This window comes from Myxocyprinus asiaticus, chromosome 45, assembly GCF_019703515.2.
Source record: "Myxocyprinus asiaticus isolate MX2 ecotype Aquarium Trade chromosome 45, UBuf_Myxa_2, whole genome shotgun sequence".
Taxonomy (NCBI): domain Eukaryota; kingdom Metazoa; phylum Chordata; class Actinopteri; order Cypriniformes; family Catostomidae; genus Myxocyprinus; species Myxocyprinus asiaticus.
In genome coordinates this window covers 24,025,248-24,052,300 of record NC_059388.1, presented here as the reverse complement: position 1 = coordinate 24,052,300, position 27,053 = coordinate 24,025,248, and the positions used below count along the sequence as shown (strand labels likewise).

Sequence of the window (27,053 nt, the reverse complement as noted above, 5' to 3'; positions counted from 1 at the left end):
TTTTGTGTTTATGTAAAATTAATTATTTACATTTAATTATTATATAAATTTAATTAAACATTTTATTGTTATTTAAAACTGTAAATAAAAGGATTGACAAAATTTTGATTGAAAATTCCAAATAAAAAAATCTATTATTTGTATTAAATTAAAAACAATGCAAAATGGAAACATTTTCACTAGTGGGTTTCAGACTTTTGAACTTCATATTTTCATTTAGATTATTAGAGGAATATGTGGCAATCAGGTGTCCATGCAACAGGAAGTCCGTGAAAACTCATTGACCGCAGTGACAGTTATACAAACAGATTAACAGCGGCTGTTGGTTTCTGGCAGAGATAATAATACTAAGCCTTGAAGAACAGCAAGAAATGATTGCTCTCTCTCTCTCTCTGTCTTTTTCAAGGGAAAGAGGGCTCTGTAGCGCTTTTTGATTTTCAAAAGTGCCCATAAACCTTTGCCGCTACCCATGAACCTGCGGAGGACACAAGACACAAACTGTCTCACGCGCGCACATACACACACACAGTATGGAGTGTAAGTCCGTGATTGTGACATATAGTCATCATAATGCCTGTAGACATGCTGTGTGTGTGTGTGTTGATGTGAGGGTGTGGAGTGGGTTCTGTTATTACTAAATGCATAAGCTGACATTTGTTTTCGTGCAAAATTCATAAGCATCCTACTCAGAAGTGACTGACAATAATTATCTAAACTGTCCCAATGCTATTAACATGATTGTTTATCTGTATATCTGCTATTATGATTTGACATGCCTTATTGGTCTTATTCAATTCATGCATTTGTAATGACAAAACAGATGTTAACGTTGCATGCTTAGACGCTGGTCTAATTTACTGTTGTACTTAGCGAAAAATTTAAATATTGGATGCATTTTGTGCTTATATTATGTTAATTAGTGCTACTGTGCAACGAAAAACGCAGTAACTACAGATTTTGCCCAAAGTGAGTTTTGACAAATATCAGATTCTTGAGAAAATGTAGTGTTAAAACTGCAGTAACTACAAAATCTAAACTAAAACCAATGACTTTGAAGCCATTTTTCTCAAGTTTCAGTTTTGGTGTATTTACTGCATTTTGACTTTTTGGGGGCAGAGTAGCCAAGGCAAGCATCACTATTACTATTATTGCTCTTACTTAAAGGAATAGTTCACCCAAAGCCGAAAATTCTTGTATCATTTATTCACCCTCATGTTGTTCCAAACCTGTATGTCTGTCTTCTGTTAAACCCAAAAGAAGTTGTTAGGCAGAATGTTAGGGACTGACGGTTTGGAACGACACATGGTGAGTAAATGATGACAACATTTTCATTTTTGGGTGAACTGTCCCTTTAACAGTTAGATATTTGAGTAAACCTCTAACCCTAAGTATTAAACTTCAGTATGTAACTCATCTCACACTGTTTGTGCTACGGACATGAATGAATGAATAAGGTTTGTTGTTTTAAGGTTTCTAAGTGATCAGATTCTCTGAAAGATAGAACCCATGACCTTGGTGTTGTTAGTGCAAGATCTATCAGCTGAGCTACAGGAGCAGAAACCCATATCTAGAGACTAGAATATTATTACAATTATTATTACATGTAAGCAATATCACAAAAACAAGTGTACTGAATATCAGCACACTGTGATTCAAAATCTGATTACAAGTAATCAGATTTTTTTCACTAATGTTTTCACTTATACTGTGAAGCTCTGTTGTGCAGCATTTTATTTGATAAAAAAGCTACTTTTTGATGAAAAATATATTTTATTTGATTAAACACTATTTTGATGGTAACATTTAACTAAAACATAAAACATCCAGAAAAATTCAAATGACAAGACTTTATGCAGTTCTTTTAATCAAGTCCTTTTCTGTGTGATTTCATCAGTAATCGGAGGCCATTTATTTGTTGCCGAAGTATCGAGTACCAGTACCGAGGTACCAGAGCTGGTATTGTACCGAAGCCAAAATGTTGGTATTGGAGCAACCCTGTTTCAGACTAAAACAATAAAATGTCATGTAAACGCTTTAGTCGGACCAATTCTTGTCAAGTCAGACTAACACGATAATGTGATTGTAGCTCGGCTACATCTAGCATGTAAACAAATTAATTTGGCCATAATCGGCCTCAACATTTTGTGTGTGCTCCGAAAGACAGAGGTGACACACGTCATGTATTTAAAACATCCTCAGCCGACAACCGTCCTTCAAATATTCGATTATGCATGCGTTCATGTTACTTGGGCAGATGATGATTGTAGCTTGACTATGCAAAAACCCGTTGTAGCTCGATTATAACTGCATGTAAACTGAATGATTGTTCAGTATTGACAACTTCCACAGTCTTGTCTCCTCTCCCCTTTTTACTTAGTGATAAAAAGCCAAATACGGTGTAAAAATGGAAAGACAGACATAGCGTTGAAGGGCAAGGAGAGATGGGTGGAAGCCATTTTTTTTGTTTTGTTTTTTTAAATACTGTGTTGCCTTTCAGCATGGTTACAGATCCCTGGAGTACAGTGCGCTCTGAAAAGCAATGATGTGCGTGCACATACACACACACAGTCATTAGGCAGAGTATTATCCAGGTCTTTTACTGAATCAATCAGCAGAAGTGCAATGTATTGCCTGAGCTCCACACCTCCCCTTCCTCTATCTATCTCTCTCTCTCTCTCTCTCATCTCTTCTTTTCTTTCATTCATCGCACCTCACATATCTAGTCACAGCTGTCATGATGTCATGTCACGCTGAATTAAAATTCACTGTAGATGCTGCCACTTTCAAAGAGGGATGCCACCATTCTGCATTAGAATGGTCTTTTAATGGCTTTTAAAGAGGGTGTGCGTGCGTGGGGGCGGGCGGTCGGGCAGGTTTGGGTGGTTTACGAGGACATTTTTTTTAGGTTACGGACTGGTAATTACAAGGGTATTATGCTATAAATGTGGTTTATGAGGACATTTCTAGTGTCCCCATAATTCAAATCGCTGAAAAACATACTAAACGATGATTTTTTGAAAATGTAAAAATGCAGAACGTTTTTTGTGAGGGTTAGGTTTAGGGGTAGGGGTAGGGTTAGGGGATAGAATCTATAGTTTGTACAGTATAAAAATCATTATGTCTATGGAGAGTCCTCATAAGGATAACCACACGTGGTGTGTGTGTGTGTGTGTGTGTTTACAGGTTTGGCCACCAATATGAGAGCCAATTTAAAAAACAAAAGCAAAAAAAAAAATTCCTCATATAAATAGTGAAATATGTCGAAAGCCGACTTGAATGAAAACTATTGTGTCTTCTCACTAATACAGCTTCTGTTGTCTGTGTGTGTGTGTATGTTTTCACTCATTTTCTTGGCACTCTGCTTTCTAATTATCATATGATTGAGAGTTTGTTAATTAAAATAAGCAGTAAACAGATTAAAATACCCATATAACTAATTCGCTGATGGTTTGATTAAGTCTGTAATGAATGAAAATTAGTTCTTCAGGTGATTGAGGTATGGAGTTGTTAAGAGATCGTCACATCTGTTTATGCTTTTGTTTTAGGCACTTGTCACGCTCCAGGTTGAAAGAGCTCATCAGAATATCTTTCCCATTCATCAAACGTGCTTGTGTCATCTCGTTACATGTAAGTTGCCACGTTTTAACCACTTTATGTCACAATAATAGCTGCAGTTTTTTTAGTGATTTAAGCAAGCAAGCCACTTTCCCATGGGGGGGAACGTGATCTCACTCACTGGTTCCTATGCCCTCCTACCTGAAATTGAACCTGCAGCCTTTGTGTTAGCAACCTACTGTAGGTCCTTTGTCACATATGTTCTAAATTCAGATGTTATTTAACTGTCCTGTCTGTATAGGTCACAGTCATCATGTCTTTTCGCTTATGGTTGATGGGTGGATCCATGCCACTGTTTTCAGAGCAAGACAATCCGGCTTCCTTCTCTCCATATCTGCTTACCAGGTCAGTTTGAATGTTCTCATAAATACAGCTTATACAGAGAAATATTTGACTTTATGGACTAGAACAATATTTAAAATCAGTGAGGTGTTTGATGTGCTTTTGAACCTCAATATATACACAAAATCAGGAAGACCTTGACATTTCCTCCAAACAGGAGACCAATGGTTTTACTAGTACTACTGAAGTATTTCTATTTGTGCTAGTGTTTGTTTTACATTAATACTTTTATTATGCCATAATATTCTACGGCATGAGATTAGGGTTATTCCTATTTTCTGTGGATGTGTTCTAGATTTACTTAGCCATGTTGACTGGCATCTGTTTTCTATAAACTTTCTTTTAAGGTTTCTCACATACTGCTATCTGCTCTCCTTTAATGCCTGGCTGCTTCTGGCTCCCATAGTGCTTTGCTATGACTGGCAGGTAAATTGCATCAAAATGCACACAAAACACGCAAATCCACACAATTACACACAGCAATTTCTGCAAATGAGTGAAGGTTTGATGAGAGGGCAATACAAATACAAATACTGAGTGTGAGTTTTGATTGACAGGTGGGAAGCATTCCGTTAGTGGAATCTCTATGGGACGAACGGAATATTGCTTCCCTGATGTTGGCTCTGGTCATGCTGGTATTGAGCCTGCAATGCATTACACTACTACAGGTAAGTGCTCACACATGGGTTAAATTGGAATTTTTGAGGTGGAGGAACCCTAAAGTCTGGTTGTGATTCTAGTGACCAAAGCAAGATAGGACATAGAGCCCCCCTTCTCCCTCTCTTTAAAGGGATAGTTCACCCAAAAATGAAAATTCTCTCATCATTTACTCACCCTCATACCATCCCAAATGTGTATGACTTTCTTTCTTCTGCTGGACACAAAAAGAAGATTTTTAGAAGAATATTTTGGCTTTTTTGGTCCTTTCAGTGCAAGTGAATGGTGGCCAGAACTTTAAGTCCTTTTTTACCATAAATTCACCTTCCTTTCCAGTAGGTGGCGATATGCACAATGAATGCGTATTGCCATAAACAAAAGAAGAAGAGTGTGAAAGTGGAAGTGGAGATTTGTAGTAAAAAAAACACTTAAATAAAACAAACTGGATGGGGCCTTGTTAGCTCAGTGGTAAAAAGGCTGGCTACCACCCCTGCAGTTCGCTAGTTCGTATCCCAGGGTGTGCTGAGGGACTCCAGCCAGGTCTCCTAAGCAACCAAACTGGCCCGGTTGCTAGGGAGAGTAGTCACATGGGGTAAACTCCTCGTGATCGCTATAATGTGGTTCGTTCTCGGTGGGGCACGTGGTGAGTTGAGCGTGGTTGCCGCGGTGGATGGCGTGAAGCCTCCACACGCGCTATGTCTCCGTGGCAATGCGCTCAACAAGCCACGTGATGAGATGCGCGGGTTGACGATCTCAGATGCAGAGGCAACTGGGATTCGTCCTCTGCCACCTGGACTGAGGCGAATCACTATGCCATCACGAGGACTTAGAAGCGCATTGGGAATTCCAAATTGGGAGAAAAACAAAAAAAACAAACTGGATTGGAGATGGTTTGGATTAACAAACATATGACCAATATTTGTTTTTCTTTTTTAAACGGAAGATTTCGGAATGCCAGTCCAGATCATTAAGGCCAAATTTAACCCCTATTTACACGTCAAGACAACCGCTGGGACTATATCTCTGCAGACTCATTCTGTAATATGATTTATGAAAAAAAATATCATACTTCTCACATTCTAAAAGACATAATAGCGCACACACACATACTGTCTCACACATACTGTTTCACACCCCATCACTGCAGAGCACATTTCTTCACTACACATCACCATAGCAACCCGTGAAAAATAGAAGTGATTGTGTAAATGAGTGTGCGGATGCTCACCTAAAGCATATGTTTGCCCTCAGCTAATGCGCACATTCCTTACGCAGGTTACACATGAAGTGAGACATTTCTTTCAGGTTTTTCAGGAGATTATTTCTGCTAGACTCATCTCAATCATGCAGGTTTTGTGAAACACATACAGTGGTTGTAGAATGTTTCATAAACCATTTCATACAGCATCCAAATACATATCTGCATCACTTCATTTACTGAAAGCGTATATGATTTTAAACCTACTTTTAAAGGGTACAAAATGTGCAAAACTTTTTTAATGAGGGAAAAATGAATGATTGTATGAGTAATTTTTTTTCCTCATTGAAAAAGTTTAACTCCTGAATTGTAATTTTGCAATATTTGTAGGAAATCATGATCGCACATTAAAATGAAGACTCCAGTCGTATCAGTAACCTTATAAAAGCTGTTTTATTCTACATGGAGAGGGTCCGCACATGTGGGCTGCCATGTTAGAATCACATGACCAGCCGAATACTACTCGCTTAATCTCAGTATCCGTCCTGTTGTTTGATACTTTCACTCACTGATTAAAGTAATCATGGCTGACTGTGAATACTACATTTCTACAATGGCATCTGAAAGTGAAAACTATTGATTTTAAATGATGCTGCATCCAAGCCGCTAGGTGTCGGTGTAAGTCCAAAATTACACAAAGACAAAAGTAACTGAGTGCACCTTTAAGAAAGTTGCAAAGTATTTTAGCCCTCTTATGAGCTCATGAGAAGTCTAGCCACTGATAAAACTTTCACAGGCTGTTTTATAAAACATTTGAGAAACTGCGAGGGAATGTCAGTTCATATTTCTCAAATTAAAGTCCTTGCATTTTTTCTCTCATTTCTATAATGGCTGATCCAACTTGCCAGTGAGAAAGCAAGAGAGAGGGAAAAAGATAGAGAGAGAGAATATTTCAGTCCCTGATTAGCAGATCTCATATCCCTGACTGAATAATTAATAAAGTGTGTTTGATATAGGCTCACAGACCAATGTCAGTAAACTGCCTTCTGCTTTTACCGATTGAGTTTAGGCGTGTGCAAATATTTCCAAGCAGAAAAGCAGGTTTTTCTCATTCCGTTTATAGAGACAACAATCTCAGATTTCATATTCTATCCATGTGAACTGATCCTACTGATCATAGATATAACAGAATGGACTCACAATAACAGATTAATTTTCTTTTTATTGAGTTCTACAGTGGCTCCAAAAATTTGGACACTTGTACCACTCTTGAAAATGTATAAATGTCATTGCACCATAACAAAATATCACACCAAGTTGTACTGCGAACAAATGCACCAACTTTTCATTAATGCACTAAGCCATTTTTGTAATAGCTTTTAACCAACTGGTCCCAAGGTGATTTTAATGGAAGTATGAAGTTCACACAGGTATCCTTGCAGAGAAACCACAGGTGTAGTTCAACACATTAACAATGGACAAAATAAATTTTTGTTGACATTTTGAACAATATCTATTATAATTTAAAACCCAACAAACTAATTTCTGCTAAATGTTTTGTGCTTTGAAATAAATGACACTTTGATATTTTGTTAGCTATGGTTCTGTCTTTGCAAGATTTAAAAAAAAAAATTTTTTTTTAAGAAATTAATGTACCATGTAGACATACTCTAATGCTCTCAATGCAAAGCACCCTTTCGAGTACATTGAAGCAAAGCTGCATAAATGGTTCATTGAGAAATCATGGTCAGACATCACAACCATGAGCATGTGAACATATCACAATTACTTATCAAAGCCAATTCAGTATGAGCAACTTGGCCCACCATGATGAATGACTTTGTGAACTATGCCAATACATGGAGGTCATTTACATTCTGAACTCTTAAAGAAACAGTAGCAAAAACAGTCTGCTTAATTATATCATGTTATAAAGGGGAGAAACTTTAGGGTAACGTCATTTATCAAAGTAAATAATATGCCTCCTTTAACCTCCTGAGACTGTTGTGTGCATTTTCCGTTTCCCTTTTTGGTTTGTAACTATTAGCACCTAATAAATAAGCAAACAAAATATAATTTTTTTTTTTTTTTTTAGAGCAAATCGTTTCCTAAAAATGTATGTCCATATACAGTATGTGGACAGCAAGACTACGTTGTGAAATGTTAAATAACACTAGGCTATAGAAAGTCAAATTTATTTATTTTTTTTTTTCATCAAATTGTTTACTATGTTTTCAGGAGTGTTGGTTATTCATGTTTTTGAGACGTTACAGACATTACAGCTGATTTTCTGTAAAGCTGAATAAATAATTCTTATTCAAAGTAAAGTCCAGCATCATCCAATCACTGCCAACCATGTTAAAATAAAATGTTGCATTGTACAATTCTGAATCTAAGTACTGGTTATCATTGTCCCATGTCTGCCAAACATGTTGAGTGGTCCAAACATCATCTGCAGCCTGAAACTGAACTTTTGGTTGGATTTTAGGATTGAATGCATTTAGCTGCATAGAAAGTTATAGGACGCTCCCTTGCTCACTTGTTCAGTTCTAAGTCATTTAGTGAATGACTTAGCCTCCAGTGTGCTGTCTGTCTTCACTGGTCTCAGAACAGTTTGAAATGCACCTTATTGCCATCCTAAGTCCATATAAAGCCTCTGAAAGCAAAATTTTTCAGCTTTTGGATGAAACCATTTATTCTCAATGTGAAAATGCAGAGTAAATATAGAGGAATACATTTACTAATGTTAATGAATAGAATCATATTGCACAGAGATAACAAAATAAAATAAAACAAAATGTATAATAAAGTGAAGCCACAGATGTGTTAGAGTTGAAAGTTATTCAAAATAACGAACATGATTTATCAGTTTTTTTTATTGCAACATATCAAACTAAACTAGAGACTGTCCTCTTTATAACCAAACAGGTTTCAATGAAAAAACTTAGAGATTTCTTACCAGAGACACTTTCGTTGGTGCTGCGTCCGTAGGAGCGCTTCAAGGAAATCGACGTCATGTTGTTGTGTTACATGACTAGGTGCAGCAGAAGTTTTGCCTTTAAATGACAGTCTAGAGTCTTGTGAACAATTTCAGTTGGTTTCTATTCATTTAAATTATGTGTTGCATATAGCGAAGTCAAAATACAACATACATGTGTGTCGCACAAGGTTAATATAGGTGTTATTTTGTATCTGAAAATTGCAGCCTGGTTGGGGTCAGCTGAGGTGAAATAAACCAGATTGAGCCAGCCGCATCAACAGTGTTGTTAACCTCAACAATAACCTATTTGGTCCCCAGACACTTAAACTTTACACTTAATCTTTAAAGAGATTAAAATGCCTCTCACAGGAAATGCATAGTAATGAAATGTGTCCATTTTCACATAAATGTCCCCGTCCACACCCTTTTTGTACACATCTACGTTGCGTATGAACTAGCAAAGCAAATAAAAGCAGAAAACACAACCAAAATAAGCCACAACACAATGAAATTAAGACACAGCACAAGGGATAAACAACAGCACAACAGAAATTAAGCCACGACACAACGGAAAAGTCACAGCACAACGGAAATAAGCTACAACACAACTAAATTTAGCCATGACACAACGGAAAAGACACAGCACAACGGAAATAAGCTACTGTACAACACAACGAAATTTAGCCATGACACAACGGAAAAGACACAGCACAACGAAATTAAGCCACGACACAACAGAAAAGACCAGAATATAGAAATGTAAGGATAAGCGTAGTTCTAGCGGGAGACTTGCAGCAGTACATCACGCCATTATCTAGTTAGCTCCTAGCCAATCATACATCAGCCATTGCTTTAAAAAGCCTGCTTTCATTCTACCTCTATGCTGTTTCAGTGTGCCAACACGGCAACCTCCACCTCCCCACTGCCACCAGTCGAGTCCCGTCCTGCACGGGGGTAGGCTCCTCGCCCCCTGCCTCCTATCTCCGGCAGGATCTGACGGTTCGAGTAGCAATCTCATCGGACCGCCAGAAAGGCTTACGCCTAAAGAAAAAATATATTCTGTGATTCACTTTATCAAATAAATGTTACATCAACTTTACCAAGTCTGTGAGTCTTTCTGATAGAAATAAGTCACAACACAATGAAATTAAGCCATGACACAATGGAAAAGCCACAGCACAACGGAAATAAGCTACAACAACAGAAAAGCCACAACACAACAGAAATAAGCTTCAACACAACAAAATTAAGCCACGACACAATGGAAAAGCCACAAAACGCCAGAAATCAGCTAAGACACAACTAAATTAAACCACAACACAAAAAAATTAAGCCACTACACAACGGAAAAGACACGACATACCAAAATGAAGCCATGACACAACAAATTGAAGCCACGCCACAATGGAAAAGACAGGACACCACGAAATTAGGCCACGACACAACAAAATTAAGCCATGACACAATGGAAAAGACACAACACAATGAAATTAATAAGATACAAAACAACAAAATTATCCCCAAAAAAATGTATATATATAAAAACGCTGTACTTGTTTGTCCTTAAGTGCTCTGGCCAATACTTTGTTGGGTTTCTATCAGAATGCACATAACTTCATCAACATTTGCTCAAATCACACAATGATGCAAAAATGACATCACAGTACATGCAGCTATTCTTGTATAAATACAGCTCTTATAATGTGTCCTGCTTCCGCAAAAAATTAGCTGTGTGCAGGCAGTAGCCCCCGCTCGGACGCCGAAGCACTGTAGGGAAACACTCAGTTCCTCTTGTAGTGACATGCAGTGGAACGAGCAGGTCTCTGCATCTTCCGAACAGCCTCATGATCTCTCATGCATTGAGTCAGACTGCCACATGACTTAAAATACCGTGTTTAAAAAAATATTTCTTTTCTTTTAATTTTGCTGTGCTGTGGCTTAATTTTGTTGTGTTATGGCTTTATTTCCATTGTGTTTTCAGCTTTTATTTGCTTTGCTAATTCAGTTGTGTTGTGCACTTCTCGGCCACCATACACATCCCTTGGCAGCCATCCACCGATCAGCCATGTAGGGCTCTGTGCCAGCGATTCACCCTAATGACTTTCCAATCTGTATCCCCAGGAATGTTTACCAAGCTAATTATCTCACACAAAGGCACACAATGACACGGGCAGGTCCAAGAGCGAGTCAGTAATGCTGATTGTTGGCTGAATGTTATCAACAAGTTTTTTTTTTTTTGGTGTCCATTTTTGCTTATTTATCGACACAGTTGTTGCTTGTCGTGAGTCCACGATGTGTCATTTGGTTCTGACTAAATCCTATGGTAATTAATGTTTCAGAAGGACTGCAAGGCACAAATCAATATTAAAACATTCTTATCGTGTGTGTGCATGCGTGTGCGTGCGTGTGTGCGTATATTGAGTTTTCCATATCAGAATGAAACTCCAGACAATGGTTTCTGTTTTATTTTGTATTTTTTATCAGCATATCAGACTATTCAAAGTAAACCGAGCTACAGTTTCATATCTCATTTTCGATCTCAGATTTCTTATTTAATTTATATCTCTGTATTGACACCTCATTCCTCAGCTGTCATTTTTAATTAACTCATACATCGATAAAATCACAACACTAGCTCATTTTTCAAGGATATGCTCTCAGATAACACTAGTGGAGATATGGAAGCTTTGTAGCTGTGTAGAAGAGGTCAGTATGGTGTAGTGAAAATATTGCCTAGGTAGTAAACAGTTGATTGTGTCCTTGAGTGCATGTTTGTACAGTATGTGTGGTGTATGTTTGTGTTTTTTGTTAGTGGTGCTTACTAAGGCAAGCATCACTATTACTCTTACTCATACTTAGGGTTTGGGATTTAAACAAACCCTTAACCTAAGTATTCAAACTTATCACACTGTAAATTTGGTGGTGGTAAGTTAAAAGTTCTTCAGTTGAAATTGTTCTGTGATTACCGAAATGCGAAGTCCTGCCCCCAGTGGCCGAAGCTGGAAGCACTATTGAACATAAATGTCCACAGAGTGGTGCAAAAAGTGAGTTGCATTTTTAGGTGTAAATGATGAATGCATATTTTATTAATCCTACTCCCTAAACCTAACCGTCAATGGAGTAAAAATAAAATTTTAGAGCAAAAATGCAACTTCCAAATCACGCTTACTACTGTTTATGTAAACATGACTACCTCCTGGTTCCCATGAGACCAGAACCTGTGTCTTAAAGGTTGCTCGCACAATGCACTATCAGTAGTGCCAGTGGGAAAGGTGATCATGTCTGATTTGGCTAGTTGCATATGACAGCTAAGTTTGATTTCCGGAGTGCGGCATAGACACTTCCACTTTTGCCAGCCACCGGTCCAGAGACTGCTAAAAATGGCTTAATATATGAGGTGCTTACAGAAAAGGGATTTTAAATGTATTGCAGTGTCACATTGAGGATAAGGCCGACCTCATAAACAGTGTATTTAAGGCTGTTGAGACGCCGTACACTCTGTAACTGCAAGGTAAATAATAGAAATCCTCTGCTGGACATCAACCAACACTTTATAAAGTGGCCATTTCTGTTAGCGCCTCGCTTCTGAATACACATATGCAAATATATTCACTATTTGGTAACATTTTACAATAAGGTTTAATTCGTAAACATTGGTTAATGCATTCTTTAAATGAACTAACAATGAATGTGACAATACCGTTGGTCAGCTCATCTCTGCTGGAAAAAGCATGCATCAGTGTAAAGAGGATATTATACAGGTTATCTCCTGTCGCTGAAAGACCACTCTCGTCTCTTTCTTTACATGTAAACACACTCATGCTGGCTTTAGACATTCATTGAAGGAGGGAGCCAACCTTGTGTATAGGGAACAAGAGCCGGGTTACTAAAACGTACTGTCTTAAAGGTGCTGTAAGAGATTTTAGCCATAGAATTTCCACAAGCTGAGCCGTTGGAATAGCCACGCACCCTCTTTTCAAAACCCTGCACTCCAAAGATACTAAATGAGCTTTATTGAGGCCGACATCAAGCAGGCAGTTGTCAAAAACAACAGCAAAATAGCGCCCTCAGCTGACAACTGTTATGAACAACATGGCATAGAAATGGCAATAAGCCTCAATAATTCGCTGCAACTACAATACTATGTGAATGCGCGTAATGATTGACAGGTAGAATGCGCAAAATGATTGACAGGCAGAAAATGTCAGAGATCGTGGATCGTGGACACATTTTGTTTGCTGTTTACAGAGTCTAGAGCTGTCACAGAGACTGGTAAGATATCTCAGGACACTTATTTCATTAATGTCTTTCAGGGAATAGGAAAATGTTTTTTTTTTCTGCATACCTTTCCATGAAAAATTGCTTATAGCACATTTAAGACCTAACAAGTTGAACTGGACATATACAGTAGATTCAAACCAGTGTTGAGTAAATTACTCAAAGTATTCTACTTCAAATTAAGAGTCACTTCTCTAGAAATGGTAATTATATTACTATACTGATTACTTCATGGAAATTACCAATTACGTAACTTTCAAGCTATTTTCTAAACCACTTTTCACAGTGCGAACACTTTTTCACTTATTCTAAAATAATGTCAATACTTCCTCCTTGTTTATTGTTGCATTTAAGTCACACACTCAACACCTCATGTTTCTCCTTTATGATGACTGGCTATAGGTTGCACGCTCTTCAGCTGTCACAGAAACGCCAACAGACGTATATATGAACATTAATGTATTCTATATAAATATAATTTTAGAAATATATGAAGCCCAAGTAATGTACTTGAAAGTCATTTGCTTAATTGAAGGTCAGTAACTGTAATCTGATTACAATATACTGTGTGTTATTATACAGTAAGACTCTAAAACGCCCTAGCAACCACCCAGCAACCACATAGCAACATGCCACTCAGAAACCACTCAGAATATTTTAGCAACTGCATAGCAATGCTCTAACATGGGACGATGAGTTTTTCTTCAGAAAATGTAATGCGTTTTGTATTTAAGATGACAAATCTCTTGTTTCACCAGCTCATCTCTTTCTATCTGTCTCTCTCTTTGTGTAGAAGATGGAAGGGAAGGAGGTGTTGGTGGGTGTGCTGTTCCTGGTCTTTCCCTTCATCCCAGCCAGTAATCTGTTCTTCCGTGTGGGATTTGTGGTGGCGGAAAGAGTTCTCTACATGCCCAGGTTTGTGTGTATGTGTATGCAAATGTGTGCCTGTGAAAGTATACTGCAACTGTCAGAAAATGTCCTTTTAAAAAAAAAAAATTCTAATGCTTTAAAAATTCATCCTTCTCTCCTCCCTCGCTTGTTCATCCCTCTGTGAGGATAACACACTGCTGATAACAGTACATAATCTGTCTAGAGCCCGTTTCACATAATGCACCACTGATCTGTAATAAGTGTGTGTGTACGTACTTGGCTATAGTTTAGTGACAGAACTGTCCTGAAAAGTGAGCTAAATCTAACAAAACCTTCATTTGGAAAATGATTTATAAATAAAGCAAGTAATATTTTTTTTCAATTCTAAGAATGCTAAAAGATTTATTTTAGTGGTCGAATTAAGCTTAGGCTGTTGTAATTATAACTTGCTAATATAAATAGCTATATAATTAAAAACAATGGAAGTCTATGGTATGTCCACATTTAGATACTTAAGTAAATGTGTTTATTTATGTGAACTGTGTTAATGTGTAGATTAAACCGTAATTTGAACAATGAGGCATGGTATTTAATAGTGGTTCTTCAAAAATTATCTCATTAGCTGGGAGTGTAGTGGTGACCCGATAAACACACACAAATACAATTACACTTTGCATTACATTCCTGAGTACACTTGGTTATGCGTAATGAAGGGTTTGTACTCACTGAATTTTAATGGCCTGTGTTAGGATCAGCCCGACACTTATCTTTCACTTAGGCATTTGGGCAGCCTTTATCTGTGCATCCTGAGTAAATATTACTGGCACTGCCTTTGTACATTTCTAACAGCAATAGTAATCAGACATGTAGGGGCAGCACTGTGGCTTAGAGGCCAAATTATTTATCCACACTCACAGTCACACACACTCACATTCCACAATAGAAATGAAGCTATGAGAAGAATGTGAGGAACTTGCAGTTGTGCGTATGAAGCAATAAGAAAAAGTAAGCATCACTATTAATGTTGCTCATACTTGGATGAATCTCACAAAAACATGTCCAGGTCAAATTTCACCCCCTAAAAAAAAAATAAAAATAGAAAAAGAAAAAATACATTATATTTTGCATAAATAAATTGAAGGCAATTTTTTAGCATTGTTGCATTGGGATATTTATTAATGTGACAGTTAAGGACCCAAACCCCAATTCAAATAAACATAGTATCCAAATTCACAGTAATGAATCTGGATTTTTAACCTGGAATTTTTTTATATATGCAATTGTGGGAAGCTGTGTGTGTGTGTGTGTGTGTGTGTGTGTGTGTGTGTGTGTGTGTGTGTTTACAGGTTTGGCTACCATTGCCGTGTGTGTGGGCGGGTTTGGGTGGTTTACGATGACATTTTTTTAGGTTACAAACTGGTAATTACAAGGGTATTATGATATAAATGTGTTTTATGAGGACATTTCTAGTGTCCCCATAATTCAAATCTCTGAAAAACATACAATTTTTTTTTTTTTTTTTTACATTTAAAAATGCAGAATGTTTTTTGTGAGGGTTAGGTTTATGGGATAGAATCTTTAGTTATATATAGTCTATAGTCATACAGTATAAAAATAATTATGTCTATGGAGAGTCCTCATAAGGATAGCTGCACCAGTGTGTGTGTGTGTGTGTGTGTGTGTGTGTGTGTGAAGCTGTAGGAGTCTGCATGTGTTCTGTTAGTGAGGAGTGTGTGTTGGCTGGGAAAGGGAGGTGTCGCCTTCCAAATATAAGTTTCCTGTAAAGCAGAATGGAGAGACAAAGCAAGAAAAATAAATTGGGAGCATACAGTTGCAATCGAAATTGTTCAACCCCCCCAAGACAGTAAGGATTTACAAAGCTAAGCTTTTCTGATGACCCAGAATTTTTAAACTTTACATCTATATCAGTTGAGTGACACATTCAAAGTCATAGTGTGAATATATATCCTAATATTTCTAAATAGCAGGATTTTTAAAAAATACAGCCATGTCATAATTATTCAACCCCTATTGCATGTAGCTGTTACTTAAATATGTCAGGCTACACAAGTAATTGTTTTAAAATTAAGTCATCAGTCTGCAATGTCACTTATTTAAGTTTTAAAATGTAAGTTTAGCGTTGTAAGCAAAAATGTATTTCTATGCAAAAAATGCAATTAAAAATAAGCTATCGCAAAAGCTAACAGAGGAGATTATTTCATTTCACAAGAAAGGTCATGGCTAAAAGTACATTTCCAAGGCACTTCAATTTCCAGTAGACAAAGTTGGCAGCACCATTCAAACATTTTTAAAATATGGTACAACAGCAACCTTCTTGGGGTGTGGAAGAAAGCAAAACTTCACCAAGGGAAATGTTGACTGCAGTTGACTGAATATTCAAGAAGTAATTAGGAAAGACCTGTGGAGTCCTGGAAGAAGGTTTTATAGACATATAACACTAAACTGAAAATGAGTTTTAGACCCATGGGTCAGCAGTACGTCTGGAGTAAGATGACAAGGTGATGACAAGAACGACACCATACCCACAGTCAAGCATGGAGGTGGGTCAGTCCTGTTATGGGGGTGTTTTGCAGCTGCAGGAAACGGCTATCCTGACTATGTGACTGACACCATGGATTCTTTCAGGTATCAGGCCATTTTGGCATGAAAAATGTGATGCCTTCAGTGAGTAAATTGAAGCTCAGTGATCACTGGACTTTCCAGCAAGACAATAACACCAAGGATACATCCAAGTTGTCCAAAATCTGGTTCAGGGATAGGTCGTGGAATGTCCATCATTAAAATCCCATTGCAAACCTTTGTTGGGATTTCAAGGAAGCAGTGGCAGCACAGAAACCAAAGAATGTCAATGAGCTGGAAGCTTTTGCTCATGAGAAATGTGTAAAAATTCTAATAGAGAGGTGTCCGAAGCTTGAGAACACTTACCTGAAACATTTATTTGCTGTTATTAAGGATAAAGGATGCTCCACAAATGATTGACTTTGGGGGTTGAATATTTTTGACATGACATTTGTGGAGAGAATTAGTTATTTTTTATTTTAAAATTTGGGTACACTGAACTCTTTGTTCTCAAAATCACTCAAATGTGTATTAAAAACTTGCTTTGACTGTTTACTGAGGTTTGAGTTGAAGTGTTTTATTTCACATCACCAGAATGTATTGCTGGTCAGGTGGGTTGAATAAAACATTGATATAACTTGCTCTTTCCTGCACCAGTCTAAAGCCACAATAATATCTAATATTCTACACATACAGTAGGAGGTCTTTGTAATTGTGTTTGACTTTAGCCGTTTCTGACTGTGTCCCTGGTGACACCAGTGTCTGAAGATAAACTATGTGAGGTCAGATTAGCCCGTATCCTGTGGCTAATGGAATGAAAGGCATTTTGTCCTTCTCATGATTATCTTCAAGGATATACCTTGCATTACTTTAAAGCATTAGCGGCACAAATGTCACATCCATTTAGTGCATGTTAGAAAAACAATTGAAAAACTGCGTTCAGTATGGACTCAAAAATGTGTGCGGTATGAACGGCCCCTTAGGATGTCTCTGTTTTTCATTGAGAGTTATTGGTCTGCCTCTGGGAAATGGTTCATATCTAGTGATCATATTAGCTTTCCCAACTGGTTATCAGCATTTGTTTAAATTAGGCCTTTAGCTCATTCACCTTGGTTACATACACACAAAGGCTGGGTTTAATATGTACGTCTGGTTAGTTTTCCTCATATTAGAGAAGATTTTTATATAAAACCTTTTTGTTTGTGTTTGTGTGTGTGTGTGTGTGTGTGTGTGTGTGCAGTATGGGCTACTGTGTTCTGGTTGTGCATGGACTGAACAGACTTTATTCAGTGGTCAATCGATGGGGAGCGGCCGCGCTCACTGTGTCCATGCTGGTTGTCCTTCTCCTCTTCTCCTGGAAGACCGTCCAACAGAATGAAATCTGGCTCTCCAGAGAAGCCCTGTTTAGGTGTGTGGGTGTGTGTTTAATAGCCAAGATCCATTACATTCTTCACTCCACTACATAGTTCACCCAAAACTGAATATTCTATTTGAAAGGATATTTTAGAAAATATTTAGGCTGCTCTTTTCCATACAACAAAAGTAGATGCTGGTTTTAAACTGTCAAGCTCAAAAAGGGGCATAAAAGAATAATTAAAATAGTCCATATGATTTGTGTGTTATATTGCAAGTCTTCTGAAGCCATTCAATTGCTTTATGTAAGGAACAGATCAAAATATAAGTCGTTATTCACTGATTATCTGGTTTTCTGCCCAAGTGTATCATTTTTGGGTGAACTGTTTCCTAATGTGTCATTTAGTGTGTTGTTTTTTGTTGCAAAGTGGGAGTGAAATGTGTATTTGTGTTGTTAAGCAGCTTTCTCTTTTGATTTAAATCTTTAGAAACATGTGAATAAGATTCAAGATTTGTTGTTTGTGTGGTACAGGGTTCACATAGTTCATTTTGTGTGGGAGGTTGTTCTCTGAGGGGGTTCTGAACCGTTTTTTACCATCCACCTTCAGGTCTGGTATTAAGACGTTACCTCACAATGCAAAAGTTCATTACAACTATGCCAACTTTCTGAAGGACAGAGGGCGAAACCAAGAAGCCATTTACCACTATAAAACTGCCCTCAGGTAAGTGTGTCTATGTAAACATATTTCTTAAAAACAAAATTGTATCAAAGTTTGAGTTTTGTGGTATTTTGTGGCTATTGAGGATGTCCCTCTTTTTAATACCACCTATTTCTGACTAGCAACAGCAAGTAGCACATCATGTTAATGTCTGTGACATAAACTAAATGTTATTGGCTATTTAAAAAATATATATATATTCCCTGACCCAACTTCGTATTTCAACAAGAAATACGTCAACATAGAAACTTGACAAACCATTTTAATGGAGTCTTTAAGAATAATTTGACACTGAGGGCCTTATTACTGCGCTAAGTGCAGTGCTATGCCATAACTCATACATGCAAAGTCAGTGAGCATGGCCAGGCAGATTTGGTATTTTTGCGCAACCATGCGCTAAGTCTAGGCGCAAGTGGGTTTGGCAAAATTGCAAGCGCAAAGCGCTAATGGGCTGGGTCAAGAGTAATTTAATTCTGAGATTCTTCTCCAGCACCATCTTTGTCCAATTATATAGTCCATTCCCTGTCAAGCACTAGCGATATAAACAAAGACAGCACATTCATAAAAGTAAATTGACTGTATGCAATGAAATAGAAGAATAGAAATATGGACTTCCGATCTTTTTTGCATTAACTGCATGTCAGGCATATTTCTTTGACAGTGGCACGCTCCTTTTATGTGCATGGAAAATGTGGCAACACAAATCATGGTTTGTAATAGCAGGGATTGTATCAAAATGCACTTCACTTCTACCGGTCGATTTTGATTTTGAAAAATTTAATTAATTTATTGAAACACGAAAAAATTAAACCAAACATATTTCTAAATTCAAAATACACTTCAAACGAAACAAAAATATAATCAAAATAATGAAGTGGTAAAAAAATCATACCAAATACAAACATTTTCTCTCTCCAACTTCTTCCACCGACCCCTTTTGCAGTGACATAAAAATCACTACGAGAACTGATGGAAAAATATCCATTTAAATGAGATCATAAATACAATTGTAAATATAAACATAATAATAATAATTGAAAAATAAACCATGACATAGAGATAGTTTAACACAAATGTCATAAATATTTGTTTCATAAAACAACTACAACAGTGATTGTCATGGATATAATTTGATGTTCCACTATATTTTCAGAGTTTGGACATTTACATTATTACTTTATTACCACCTGCTGGTGGAATCTCCAAACTGCAATTGCAGGAACTGAGTTTTGACTTTGCGCTGAGATAAGATGAGCTTTTGAAACATCTTAGCGCAATTACCTATTTCTCAGGAAAATAGCAAATAGTGCTTTACGCCACTTCACTTACATACAATACACCCCTAGTTTGCGTGCATACACCCACAGATAGCACAAATACTCCCACCCCTGCACACTTATTATTTGCGCACACTGGTTGAAGCATTTCCAGCTGCCAAGATACACCATTTCTTTTTCTGCAAATATTGGGAATCAGAGCTTTCACTGATTTATGTAAAATCCAAATCCACACTCTGTGTTTGTGTAGACTGTACCCTCGACATGCCAGTGCACTGAATAATTTGGGCACCCTGACTCACCAAGCAGAGGAGGCTGAAATTTATTACAGGAAAGCGCTGGACATTAACCCTCAGCACAACAGAGCTCTCTTCAACCTGGGCAACCTTCTGAAGTAAATACACACACAAAATTTATGATTATTATGGAATCACAAGGAATTTAACCATTCGGATTCTTGTTCCTCAGTGGTTCTGTTAACCATTCTTTTTGTAATTTTGAGGAAGAAAGAATGGACAGTTGTTTGGATATCAATTCTCATTGCATTCACTACCCTCAGAAGCTTGTTGTCAAATTCTGAGGTAATTTCAGATTTCAACAGAACTGTAAAAACAATAAATAGTGGAGATAAATGGTATTCAATTGTTGAAAGAAGAAAAAAATTATATTTTATTGCGCAACATTGCAGCCTTTGTTTTCTCTTTTCAACACATACTTTGGATTTAGTGAGCCTGTAAGTCTTGTAATGTCTGCGAGGTGGCATATATTCCATAAAAATGTGCGTTTACACACTTTTTCATTGCACGAGGCAATGAATCACAATCGCTCGAAAAACAAGACACGTGCTGATTGTCTTGACAACAGCTCTGATGGTTACATTGCATGTTTTATTACAGTGTTCCGTCCGCAACGGTGAAAGTTCCAGAACCGATAACGGAATTAAATGCTTAGTTGGTTTCAATCATTCGAATCAAGATTTTTTTTTTTTAAATGGGACCAGTTCAGAATAACAATCTCTTATTATTTCTCGATTCTCAACCTGCGTCAGTCTTAATTAACCTCTCACTATGTATGAACCTGTGTTTGTGTATATAAGGAAGAGGATGATGATGGTATTGCTTTCCAGGTCTCAGGGAAAGGAAGAAGAAGCAGAGAGGATGCTGAAAGAATCGATTCGGTTCGGTCCACATTTTGCTGATGCCTACTCTAGTCTCGCCTCTCTATATGCTGACCAGGTTTCTCTTCTTTTAGTCGGGTTTTGTTTTTCTCATTACTGTAAATTACCCAAATAAGGAGTTATCTTTTCAGTCCTTGTTAGATATTGTTGTTTGTAATGCCTTTTAAAGACCACAGTTTATATTCACATTTTTTTATTTTTCATTTACTTTTTTTTTTGTAGGGACGTTCAAAAGAAGCAAATGAAATTTATACAAAAGGTATTGAAAACTGCCCCGACAGTTCGGACCTCCATAATAACTATGGAGTATTCCTGGTGGACACAAGTGAGTCTTTTAGATTTTGTATATATGTCAATACATGTATAATGTACATTATATGTAAAACACATATATAATATGTTCATGAATGGCTTTCATTAAAGAGATAGTTCCCCCAAAAATGAAAATTATCTGATCATTTACTCACCCTCATGCCATCCCAGATGTGTATGACTTTCTTTCCTCTGCTGAACACAAATTAAGATTTTTAGAAAAATATCTCAGTTCCGTAGGACCATACAATGCAAGTGAAAAGCACACAAAAGCAGCATATAAGTAATCCACACGACTGCAGTGATAAAATCCATATCTCCAGAAGCGATATGATATGTGTGGGTGAGAAACAGAACAATATTTAAGTCTCCACTTTCACTTTCGCATTCTTTGTGCATATCGCCACCTACTGGGCAGGGAGGAGGATTTATAATATTGATCTGTTTCTTACCCACACCTATCATATTGCTTCTAAAGATATGTATTTAATCACTGTAGTCTTATGGATTACTTTTATGCTCTTTATGTCCTTTTTGGACCTTCAAAGTTCTGTCCACCATTCACTTGCATTGTATGGACCTACAGAGCTGAAATATTCTTCTAAAAATCTCAGTTTGTGTTCAGCAGAAGAAAGAAGGTCATACACATCTGGGATGGCATGAGGGTGAGTAAATGATGAGAGAATTTTCATTTTTGGGTGGACTCTCCCTTTTATATAAAAACTCATATACTTGTACATATACTGTATGCAACATTTTAAAATACTGCAAAAAATGTCAATTTTCAAATATGTAACAACTTTTCCCAAATACAGTAATAGTGGAATTTAAAAATGTAAACACACAACCTTAATTTTAAATATATGTTCATATATGGCTGATGATTTCTGTATGGGTAAGTATAGCATGATGAGCAAAAGTAATAGTGATGCTTGTCTTAGCAATCACCACTAATAAAGTGATTGATAATTTTGAGACCTCGATATTATCTTTCACCCTTTCTTTTAGGTCATGGAGACCGTGCCGCCTTTCATTACCAAGAAGCGGTCCGTCTCAAGCCAGCTCACTATGTTGCCATGGTGAACCTGGGCCGCCTTCTTCGGTCGTCCAATGACAATAAAGAGGCGGAGTTATGGTACAAAAGGTTAGCTGAGATCAAATGAAACTGTATAGTTTAAACAGTGTATCCAGCTAACAATGAAAGAAACTATAAACAAACTTTTGGCTGGGTGTGTGTCTGTTTCCCACACAGGGCCTTGCAAGTGGTTCGTAAGGTGGATATCCTGACCCCTCTGGGGGCTTTGTACTATAACACAGGTAGATATGAAGAGGCACTGGAGGTTTACAAAGAGGCAGCCACACTGCAGCCAGACAGCACTGACATCTGGCTCGCACTGGTGAGAGAGACTTTTGGACAAACTAAAATCAGAAAAAACCCATAGATTCATGTTGACGGAATGTTCAAACAGGCCAAAACTACCCAGACCTGGTGTACATTTGATTGGGTTATAGTTGACAGCGTTGGCTCAGCGCCTTTGAGAATGGTTTCCTTGTAGTGTTTCAGAGAGTACAAAGTCAGCTTAATTGAGTCTCCAAAGACCCTTCACTCTGATTCACATCACGGCCCGAGAAATGAACCTCATATTTTGTTTGCTGGACCCTTTTTCTTTCACTCTTTTTTAACTCTCTTTCTGTCTCGTTCCCTCCACAGGCGCAGGTTTTAGCCATGGCAAGTCGCTCTACAGAGGCAGAAAAAATGACCCTTGGCATAATTTCAAAGACCAGCAACTGCATTGAATGTTATCGCTTGTTGTCAGCCATCTATAGCAAACAAGGAAATCACACTGAGGTGGGTGCGCATGTTTCTGTGTGTCAATTCATGTGTTCTCTCTTTTATTGCCCCTTACTGAGTAGGAGAAAACACACTTTTTTCTCATTTGGAGCTCTGTGAATCAATTCATGCAGCATCTTAATTTTGCCGTAGTCCACTTTTGCCGCTGTTGTCGGCAGTTCAAAGCAAATGTTATTGAGTCTCAGTGAGTCATCTGATTTTCCAAAGACTACAATGAATTAATGTCTCTTTATTACTCTTGCCCTCTTCTCTTCAGTTTAGAGGTTCTCTCCACTTCAAAGAGAAATCTCAGTTTTGCATGTGAGAGAGCACACTTGTAAAGATGAGAGTCAGCAAAAAGAAGATCAGTACTAGTGAACTGTGGGGTTTTAGTAAAGACCATATATGTGTGACTGCACATACTTGGCTATAAATCAGAGGCAAATTTGTCCACATAAGTGACATTATGGGTCATTCATAAATAAATAAATGTAAATAAATAAATATATATTTTTTATTATTATTACTTTATGTATTTCATTATTATTATCATCATTGTTATTATTATTATTATCATTAAAATAAGTAATAAATGAAAGCAAAATTTTCTTTTTGGGGAGGGTTAGGATCAGTCCATAGGAATTATAGTTAGCTTAACCCTTTAAGCTCTGAGTGTGTTTTTAAAGATTTCCTGTTTCAGTGGCATATCCAAAATTAAAGGCTTATAACTCAAAAAAAAACAACAACAAAAACAAGCAGGGTCAAGTGTTTAGTATAATTTTAAAGAAAACTTTTCAATTTTTTTAATGATATACTGTAAATTATTTTTTCTTATTTTTCTGATTTGACATTATATATCTCAGGGTGTAAATAAGGTAGCTCCTAAACACTGCTTTTGTTTTGGTCCTAATCATGTCACCTGTAACCGAGTAAAATTTTGTGTTGAGGCGACAAAGCAATCAAAAGTTATAGCATAATAAAAATTGATCCTAGTGTCCAAAAATGTTTCCAAAAGCCTCTCCAAACAAATAAAACATAATATTTGTACATAATAGCTAATTAAACATGCAAATAAACAATGACTAAAGGTATTCACTCTATCCAAAGCATGCATGCATGAGTAATGAGATATCATTCAGTGCCATTCTGTGTCATTTGAGCCATCATTGAGTCTGTGTCATATACTTGGCACCATCTCCTGGTGGCCATATGTAATTGGAATGAACGATCCTCACTGATCATATTTGGATGACTTACACATCTGCTTGCAGCGTTCTGAATCCTAATACGATTGGTTTAGTATTCCATGACACTGGACAATGTACTACATCCTTTCCAATGTAGTCATCTGATCCAGGAAAGCTAACGTGTTTTTAGCCAGATAGCACATTATGTGCTGTGTGCACATTGTCCTTTATGTGGATTGTCTAATGATCTATGCATCCGACTACCTTGTGTGTGTGTGGGCTCGTTTTAAAGATAATCGCCTCCTCTAAGTAATGTGTGTGTAAACGTATGTGATATTTTATGTTCCATTTATTTTTCATGAAGTTATAAGTGAAAGCGTGGCATATAAGCAACACCTGTTTACATGTACTGTAACATGTCAAAGACATATAGTTAGCTATTACTCCCTATATTTTTGTCAAGAAATATTGGTTGAATTCTACTCTTTGAGAGCTTTCCAATGACATATGACACATGGCTATTTGATCAGTTTGATGTTTTTACTGATTACAATAAAATGTGCAGTGCAACATTAATAAATTATCAAAAAGAAACACTTCTGATTTGTCTGCAAATTTCAAAGTACTTGTTTAGTTTTGGTCATAATGACTGCATGCATTGTAAAGTACAACTTCTAAGATTTAAAACGATACCTATTTTGTGTTGGTCAAGACTGTAGTTTTTGAATTACGTTTATGTTTCTGATGCCACTGGCATATAAAGGTTTTGCTTAAGCATAAATCTATCAAAGAATTTAGTAAGGTTTATGTTTATGCTTTTTTTTTTTTCTCCATGTTTGAAACAAGACAATTTGCCAATGGGATAAGAAAAATAAACTATATTCTCTGGAAACAATTCTGATAAATTTAAAAATTTTTGCTTCTGAAGTAAATATATTTTGTTTAAAAAAACAATTACATATTTTTACTGGAAAACAAGACAAAAATACTGATTGCAAAATACTGTAGCTATGTTAATGTGTGTGCGTGTGTGTGCGTGTGTGTGTGTTTCAGGCATTGGATGCATTAAAAACAGCACTGCTGCAGGAACCATCAGATCCTGCAGTGAGAGCAGAGCTGCACTTCTCCATGGGCAACCAGCTCAGAGAGATGAACCAACTTGACAAAGCCTTCCAGGTAACTAGAAATACCCAGGGCTGGAAATGGGGGGGAACGCGGGGGAACTGAGTTCCCGGAGTGAATTTCATTGGGGAACAGCGTTCCCGTTCAAACTGGCTACATCTGTTAGGGGAATAAAGAGTATTTCTATCTTTTGTCCACTAAATAGCCTACGAAAGCTTTGCAGGGTTCCACAACTAAATGCATGAGATCTGCATCTGTGGTTGCGCAGTGTTGACAATCGTGAGTTGCAAGAACACATTCATGCAACAGATCGACAGATGCATACGGGAATCAATGGGCCTCAGATCCACACTGGCACGCAACAGATCCACACATGCTCAATTTACAAATCCACGCACCCGAAGAATGCACAAAGAGATGGTTTTCTTTGCTCAGAATACCATCCACAAGTACATAAGTGTGTGTGTAATTTAATGCACAAATAAATGCTGAGCCGTTTGTATTGGTATTCTTCTTCGAGAATGTCTGTTCTGCAGTCTTGACATACACACACGCGCAATGCTGGGGGCGTGGTTTAGCGTGGCTGACAGCAAATGCCCATTCATTAAAATGAAGAGAAATATACAGTAGATGTGGCTATTATTTTTTTTAAGAACAAAAAAAAGAGTAAAATATGTTCAGAATGTTCAGTTTCGACCAAGAATATAATCTCTATAATCTGAAATAAATTTTATGTTTTTATTTATAATTAAATTCAATTTTCATCCATGATGGCAAAGTCCCATTTTCAGCTGCCATTACTCCAGTCTACTAAGAAAATAATGCGTCACATAATATGTTCTTAACCTCAGTATTTCTCTGTATCCAAATTGCCTTAAAAGGACTTCAATTAACCCAATGTTAATTCGGCATGTTTCTGGTTAATAAGAGGACTGTTTTGGCTGCACTCTTTGTTCCTGGATTCATTCCAGGCCTCCTGCTGCTGTTTGGCATGAAGTCCTACTTTTATTTTGACCACAAAGGGACAGATGAGAACAGGCTGGTCTCAGGTTTACAGGTCAGCAGTGCCAAAGTACTCAATTCTGATATCCAGTTCAAAGCTCAGTTATAAAGCGCAAAACAAAAAATACTTTTGCGGTAGTTTGACACCATGACTGCGGTAGAGCCAGTCTGTTAAATGCGCCTCCAGTGGTATTGTTTTTTTTTTATCATCAATGGATCATGTTTATAAATCAAGCCAAAAACTGTTATAAAAGGTTTAATCTTACCAATGGTTCAGTGCTGTTGAATTCATCATTGGCTACATGGTGTGTATATAATATATGGTGTGTTAATCTAATGTTTCTAGAGTTACAAGCTTGCTGTTGATCTCAAACCTGACCAATCACAAGCTTGGATGAACATGGGCGGCATTCAGCACATCAAGGTATAACGAATGAGAGGTTTTGCATAACAAACTGTCCATTTACAAAGTGCCATGTGTTTTGAAATATACAGAATCTTACTAAAACTGTCAAGAACATGCCCGGGTCATATTTCACCCCAAAATAAAAAA

General features: G+C 37.2%; 1 protein-coding gene across 2 annotated transcripts in view; it reads left to right on the top strand.

Moving 5' to 3' along the window:
• Positions 1–27,053, top strand: part of LOC127434905 (protein O-mannosyl-transferase TMTC1-like) — a 61,227-nt gene that overhangs the window by 27,406 nt on the left and 6,768 nt on the right. For both annotated transcript variants that reach the window (XM_051687970.1, XM_051687972.1), the window contains exons 5-19: positions 3,546–3,627; positions 3,857–3,960; positions 4,305–4,383; positions 4,515–4,625; positions 13,864–13,985; positions 17,761–17,928; positions 18,482–18,595; positions 20,120–20,263; positions 20,996–21,104; positions 21,269–21,371; positions 22,367–22,502; positions 22,611–22,755; positions 23,070–23,207; positions 25,430–25,552; positions 26,847–26,924. In XM_051687970.1, the coding sequence (XP_051543930.1) occupies positions 3,546–3,627; positions 3,857–3,960; positions 4,305–4,383; positions 4,515–4,625; positions 13,864–13,985; positions 17,761–17,928; positions 18,482–18,595; positions 20,120–20,263; positions 20,996–21,104; positions 21,269–21,371; positions 22,367–22,502; positions 22,611–22,755; positions 23,070–23,207; positions 25,430–25,552; positions 26,847–26,924 (1,756 nt within the window). The remainder of the gene's footprint in view (positions 1–3,545; positions 3,628–3,856; positions 3,961–4,304; positions 4,384–4,514; positions 4,626–13,863; positions 13,986–17,760; positions 17,929–18,481; positions 18,596–20,119; positions 20,264–20,995; positions 21,105–21,268; positions 21,372–22,366; positions 22,503–22,610; positions 22,756–23,069; positions 23,208–25,429; positions 25,553–26,846; positions 26,925–27,053) is intronic.